Source organism: Myotis davidii, unplaced genomic scaffold, assembly GCF_000327345.1.
Source record: "Myotis davidii unplaced genomic scaffold, ASM32734v1 scaffold235, whole genome shotgun sequence".
NCBI classification, from domain to species: Eukaryota; Metazoa; Chordata; class Mammalia; order Chiroptera; family Vespertilionidae; genus Myotis; species Myotis davidii.
This window is the reverse complement of record NW_006287462.1, coordinates 3,647,764-3,655,169: the sequence shown is the minus strand read 5'-3', so window position 1 is coordinate 3,655,169 and position 7,406 is coordinate 3,647,764. Positions and strand designations below refer to the sequence as shown.

General features: G+C 41.7%; 1 protein-coding gene across 3 annotated transcripts in view; it reads right to left on the bottom strand.

Annotated features, from left to right (window-relative positions):
- Nucleotides 1-324: 324 nt before the first annotated feature.
- LIAS (lipoic acid synthetase) overlaps nucleotides 325-7,406 on the bottom strand; it is a 17,311-nt gene continuing 10,229 nt past the window's right edge. For 2 of the 3 annotated variants that reach the window (XM_015561012.1, XM_006759290.2), the window contains 2 exons: nucleotides 5,864-5,934; nucleotides 325-352 (listed from right to left, as the gene is read on the bottom strand). In XM_015561012.1, the coding sequence (XP_015416498.1) occupies nucleotides 5,925-5,934 (10 nt within the window). In that variant the 3' untranslated portion in view covers nucleotides 325-352; nucleotides 5,864-5,924. Of the gene's footprint in view, nucleotides 353-5,863; nucleotides 5,935-7,406 lie in introns of those variants that run through there. The other variant, XM_015561011.1, reaches the window with a different exon arrangement.

Below are 7,406 nucleotides of genomic sequence, written 5' to 3'. Positions count from 1 at the left end.
CATCAGAGTAGCTGAGCTATTACATATTAAGGTAGGGAAGAGAAGGAGTCTTTATTTAACAAATGAACAACTAAGAGTAAACGTTCCCTCAATATGACCCTTATGAAACAAATCTCCTAAGGAAGTTCCCCCAAACCCTCCCCACTTTCTTTCTTCTTCACAAAAGACAACCACAACTATTAAAATGTAAATGTGGAAAGTTATGGCCTACATGAAACCATCCCGCACAGTCTACCTTACCTGCTTTATACGAAGAACGCACCAGAGGGCCACTTGCCGTATAATGAAATCCAAGGTCATTTCCTACTTTTTCCCTATATTTGAACTTTTCAGGAGTAATGTATTCTTCAACCTAGATTTAAAGAATTAATTTTGATTCTAGAATTTCCATAAATCATTTTGATTCTACAGAAAATTGATACCCATGCATTCAAGGTGGTTTCATAAAAAATTATTTATTGTTGAAAGTATTATATATATATCCCCTTGTCTCCCCCATTGACCTCTTCTAGCCTGCCCCCACCGCCAGCCACCACCCTATTGTCTGTGTCCATAGATTATGCATAGGTGCAAACAAATTCTTTGGTTGATCTCTTCCCACTCACCGACCCTCCCCTCCTTCCAGGATTCCGCAGTCTATTCTATGGTTCTGTGTCTCTGGATCGATTTTGTTTATCAGTGTATTTTGTTCATTAGATTCCACATATGAGTGAGATCATGTGATACTTACCTTTCTCTATCTGGCTTATTTCACTTAGCATGATACTCTCCAGACCCCTCCATGCTGCCTCAAAGGGTAAGAGATCCTTTTTTACTGCTGCATAGAATCCCAAGGTATAAATGTACCACAGCTCTTTTATCCACTTGTCTACTGATGGGCACTTGGGACTTTAACTATTGTAAATTGTGCAGGTTTGATTCTGGTCAAGAGCACATGCTTCAGTTGCAGGCTTGATGTCTCTCTCTCTGACTCCCCCTTCCTTCCACTCTCTCTAAAATCCATGGGAAAGTATCCTCAGATGAGGATTAACAAACAAACAAACACACAAATAATAAAAAGTAGGATCTAGCCGAATCCGGTTTGGCTCAGTGGATAGAGCGTCGGCCTCTGGACTGAAGGGTCTCAGGTTCGATTCCGGTCAAGGGCATGTACCTGGGTTGCGGGCACATCCCCAGTGGGAGATGTGCAGGAGGCAGCTGTCGATGTATCTCTCTCATCGATGTTTCTAACTCTCTATCTCTCTCCTTTCCTCTCTGTAAAAAATCAATAAAATATATTTTTAAAAAAAAGAGTTTGGATGCAATGTCTACAATTAATAAAATAATTTTTTAAAAAAGTGGGATCTACCTTTGCACAGTGACTCCTTGGTCTGGTTTTCTCCCTGATTTTATTGTTTGGATAATGACTATTAGCATCTGAAGGGAGCCTTGCTTTCCCCCTCCTTCTTCCCCCACCCTATCCAGTCCCTTCCCTCATTGGAGGTCAGATATCCCTCAGCAATAGAGCAAGCCTGAGAATTATTCTCAGATAGAAGACACCATTAAGCTTATTGTCACTAAGGTTTAATATTTGTTTTGCATGTGATTTTATTTTTGACTACTTTTTCATGGGAACCATTATAGAATTCTGGAAGGCAAATTTATATGGCAACTATTTCCTTTAGCACGGCCAAAATAAAAATTTTAGGCTCAGAATATCCTTGCAAAGGTTAACATTATTTGCAAATCTTTATATAATTTTATTCATATTTTAATGTGTTTGTTTCAATTGCTACAGGTGTGAAAAGATTGAAAGACGTGGAGTACCTGGGGACAGTAGCCAGAGTTTGCCTTCATTCAGACTACGCTGCTGCTCTTTCTGAAGGCAAAGTCCAGTTACACTTGGTAAGTATAACTGTGAGGGCCTGGAGGCCTGCTCAGGTAACTTAGTGTCTTATTAAAAACTTCGGTCAGGAAGCAGCCTTGTACAGACTAGCTAGAAAGCCAGGCGTGGATAAAGGATTAACAAAAACCTTTGCCCTCTGCAGGAGATGGTCAATTAGTTTTCTAGCTCTGGCAAGAAACCCGCCAGTTTATCAACGGTGCTGCTTCCAACAGTGCTTATGGTAAAAATGACCCTGTTGGTAACTGCATGGAGAAACCATAAATGAACTATAAAAGCTGATGGGAATGCCACACATCTGGGCCTCCTGGAGTGCACTGACTCGTACATTTAGGCACGTTGCTTGTGGGGGTCCTTGAAACTAGGCCTCTTGAGTTGTCCAAGAGATACTGGCCCTGGAATGTGGGGCTTCCAAACCAGGGCATCTGCCACATCTGTTCTTGGCTCTTTGCCTCTGGGAAGCCAGGGATTAGCCACCAGACAACTTCAGAGCCTGTGTTCCCGCTAAAGAGGGGGGTCTAATGCTGCCCTGCCCGTAAGCCATGCTTCCTGCCTGACGCCTTTCTGAGTAAACTGGCCTATGCAGTCTGCTGAGTCTGAATGTTTAACTGAACCTAAGGAAAAGATCCTCCCCTACGAGCCACTGCTATTCTTTGTTTTAGATAGAAAGTGAACTCTTGGATACGCAAGAAGAGCGTGAGACTCGACTCTTCCCAGCAGTGGATGATAAGTGCCGGATCTTATGTCATGCCTTAACTGGTGACTTCCTCATCTACGGCACAGATGTACGTACTACTGTCTTCTTTAATATAGAGCACAGGGCAATTTCTAGTTTTTACTTTGTGATATATTTTATATGTATATACATATAGTGTGTCCTGAAAACTATACACACACACTTTGAATAATTATAAAGGCAGTGTTTATTAAAATACATTTCATTTTTATAACTGAGCTATCAGATCTTAAAGTATGTATACATATTTTTGGGACACCCTGTACATATTATATATTACATGCATATTATATTATACATTACATCCTATCTAATAAAAGAGAAACATTGTAATTAGCCCTACGTCCGCTACCCTTCCCATTGGCTAATCAGGGTGATATGCAAATTAACTGCCAGCCAAGATGGCGGCCTGCAGCCAGGCAGCTTGAAGCTAACATGAGGCGTGCTTGCTTCAGTGACGGAGGACTCTAACGTTTCCCTCCTGCCTTGCCAGCCTCTGAGCTTGCAGTTTGAAACATTGTTAACAAATATAGAAGCTAAACAAAACCCCAGAAACCTGCTTTCAGCCAGCCAGGATCTCAGAGCTGGAGTTGATACAGTGTTTCGATTGTAGAACCCAAACAAACCAAATACCTGCTTTCAGCAGCAGAGGCCTCAGAGCTGGAGCCAGAGCTAAAGCTGGCCCAGAATTTTAAAAAAAAGGAAAAAAGGGGCAGTTGGGAGCTTCAGTCACCCGCCACCCTGAAAACAGCCCTCAGCCCCTCACCCAGACTGGCCAGGCACCCCAGTGGGGACCCCCACCCTGATCCAGGACACCCTCCAGGGCAAACCAGCCGGCCCCCACCATGTACCAGGCCTCTATCCTATATAGTAAAAGGGTAATATGCCTCCCAGCACCGGGATCAGCAGAGCTGAGAGGCCTCAGCGTGACAGGGGGCAGTGCCCAAACCCCCTGATCGCCCTGCTCAGTTGTGTGACAGGGGGTGGGGCCACAATCTCCCTATCTGCCCTGCTCTGGCGTGACAAGGGAAGGCACACCAATCCACTGATCAGCCCTGCTCTGTGCCTGATAGGGGGGAGCTCTCCAACCCCCTGATCGCCCTGCAGCTCTGTGTGTGACAGGGTGCGGCGGCGCAAACCTCCCCCGCTCCACGGGCCCTGCTCTGTGTGTGACAGGGGGTGGCGCCCCAACCCCCCAATCGGCCCTACCCTGAGCGTGACTAAGGGGGGCATTGCAACCTCCCAATCCGCCCTGCTCTGAGCCCAACCAGGTGCTGCACCTAGGGATTGGGCCTGCCCTCTGCCACCTGGGAGCAGGCCTAAGCCAGCAGGTCGTTATCTCCCGAGGGGTCCCAGACTGGGAGAGGGGACAGGCCGGGCTGAGGGACCCTCCCTGCCCCCCACGTGCACAAATTTTTGTGCACCAGACCTCTAGTATTATATAATAGACATAAGTAAATATATGTAGAGCACATAGGTGGCATGATTTGTTAGTATTGAGTGCTTTTGTGATTATAAGCAATTTTGAGAGCATAGTAAAAAGGGCAAACTATTGAGTGTAGAATATATGGATTTAAATATCACGGTTTTTTTTAAACTTATAGGTAGATTTTTATTTTATTTCTTAAATATATTTTATTGATTTTAGAGAGGAAGGGAGAGGGAGAGTTAGAAATATCGATGAGAGAGAAACATCCATCAGCCACCCCCTGCACGCCCCCTACTGGGAGTTGAGCCCGCAACCAAGGTACATGCCCTTGACCAGAATCGAACCCAGGACCATTCAGTCCACAGGCCGACACTCTATCCACTGAGCCAAATCTGTTAGGGCGATATTTGTTCTTTTACTTGATTGTTGCTCTTTAACCCCTCCAAGCCTCATTTTCCTTATCTGGATGCTTTAAAGACTTAATTTGATGACGAATATAAGACACCTCATTCAACTTTAGATTTCCAGTGCCTACGTTTAGTAGGCATTTAATAAGTATTAAAATTAAAGGAATACTGAGGACCAGTGTTTTGGTCCTTTGAACGACCAATACCCTGTACCTCTAAGGATTACGTTAGCCACATGGACATAAAGCATAGTTACAGTAATAGCATCTAATATTTGTCAAAATGTTTTCAAAGATTTTTCAAAGCATTTCTTACCTATCTTGTTCAGTCTCTAAATTCAGTAAAGTTGGTAGAAAAGGTGTTGTTTTCCACATGAGAAGAACAATGATTCACTATTTCCATTTTCTCTCATTAAATTGTTTATTAAAAAGAGCAGGTCTTAAAGCATGCTTATTGCCATAGAAAGACTTTATAAGTTGAAAATATCAATCTTTGTGCTAATTTAATAACATTAAATACAATACGTTTGCATGACACCTAACATTATAAAGCCTGATCTCACTCACCTCATTAACTATATAAAATAAGCAGGGACGTTTTAGAGATGAGGACACTGAAGATTGAGAGGTCACTAAGTTTGTGACAGAGGTGGAACTTGGACAAGCAAGATTTCCTGATGGAAAATGTACTCTTTCCACTATGCCACAGGCACTTAAAGTAAGAACTCAAAGTGTAGTGGCCTGTCAATAAGGCAGTACTTATCTGTCTCATTCTTTTTTTTTTAATTGAAGTATAAGTGACATAAACATTAAACATTATATTAGTTTCGGTGCACAACATACTGATTTGATATTCGTATATATTACAGAATGATCGCCATAGTAAATCTAGTTAACATCCATCACCATACATAGTTACAAAATTTTGTTTCTTGTGATATATCTCATTCTTAAGTGATTCTGAAAATATTGGTGCTTTTTAGCAGCTTTACTGAAGTATAATTGGTAATAAACTACACAAGTTTAAATGAAGTTTTGACATATGTATGCACCTGTGAAACACCATCAACTCAATCAGTATAATGGACGTATTTATCACCTTTAAACGTTTTCTCAATCCCTCCTTCCCACCCCTCCCCACTTACTGCTTTGTCACTATAAATTAGTTTGTATTTTCTAGAGCTTTATATAAACGGTTGTGGACTTGATCCCCAGTTTGTAGTGTGTAGGAGGCAGCCAGTCAATGATTCTCTGTCATCGTTTCTGTCTGTCTCTCTCTCCCTCTCCCTCTCTCTCTGAAATCAATAAAATAATATTTTTAAAGAAAAGCCAGCAGCTTTGTAATTTTACCTGTGGGAAATAAAGATTTAATTAAAATTATCAACATTTGGCAATTCATGGTAGCTGTACCTTGAGGTGGCGCTTTGTTGGCTGCATATACTGTCCTAAAGTCAAACAGTCCACATCTGCCTCACGAAGTGCTAGAGAAAAAAAACACACCTTATATTAGCAGATGTTTCTATGATGCTAAAATTATACATTTAAGTATAATTTTTCAGAAAGTAATTTCACTATAGAACAGTGTGAACTTTATCCTGGCCTATAATCCTGACGTTGGAAAGTAAGACTGTACCCATTCATTCAAAGGTACTTATGTGCCAGAAGATATAGTAAGGACTGAAAACATAGGAATGATTAAGACATTCATGGGGGCTGATATAAAGATGAATGACTCCAGCCCTGACCGGTTTGACTCAATGGATAGAGCATCGGCCTGTGGACCAAAGGGTCCCAGGTTCGACTCCGGTCAAGGGCATGTATCTGGGTTGTGGGCACATCCCCAGTGGAGGGTGTGCAGGAGGCAGCTGTCGATGTATCTCTCTCATCGATGTTTCTAACTCTCTATCTCTCTCCTTTCCTCTCTGTAAAAAATCAATAAAATATATTTTAAAAAATCAAAAATAAAGATGAATGACTCCAGTACTATGGAATAAAATGCTAAAATAGGGTTGAAAAGTGTCTAGAGCAGGAGTCTGTTAGGCAGAAAAGATGAAGAGAACAGTATATCAAAGGCCCCAAAACACCCACATTGTAGACCAGACATGCTATATAAGGCTTTAGGTAAATGTATAAGATTTACACTGGGGATGTGATTTGATCTTTGACTTTGGAATCTTTCTAGTAAAACATTATGAACTGTGGAAAAGAGAAGCTTTTAATTACTATTTGAACTCATTACTCTTTGAAACAATAAATAGCTACAAGAAGGCCAAGGACTTTCAGGTAAAATAAAAGCTGTTATATTTAAAAATTTAAAAAGTCTAAGAATCACAAAGCAAATGGGCTTACGGGACTAAGGTTAGCAAAGTCCAAAATATATCATGTTATGTGACAATGTTGCCAGTAAGCTCTTTCTCAGAGGCCTGGATTCATCTTACTCATCTCTGAACTGTCAGTGCTGGCCAGAGCTCCTGGTACCTAGATGGCTCTCAAAAATTGTCTAACTGAACAAGAAAAGTGGACAAAATCATGTTTTTACTTGATACAAGGGTAGGAAATAAAATGGGATGCAAATTTCATATCTTGACCTTCCTGCATATCATTCCACAAAATTCTAAGAAAACATACATCCTTCCCTTTTTATGTTACTATTTCTAAACATATACTGTACTTAATTCTTGGAACTTTCACTGAGATTATGGAGGGAATCGTAATGGGGCCTTCAAAGTGGGGATCCTGTCCAGCCACTGTGGCTCAGTGGTAGAGCATCGGCCCATGAACCAGAAGGTCACGATTCTATTCCCAGTCAGTGCACGTGCCCAGGTTGTGGGTTCGATCCCCAGTAGGGGGTGTGCAGGAGGCAGCCGATCAATGCTTCTCTCTCATCATTGATGCTTGTATCTCTCTCTCCCTTCCTCTTTGAAATCAATAAAAAAGTGAGGTTCCTGCTATG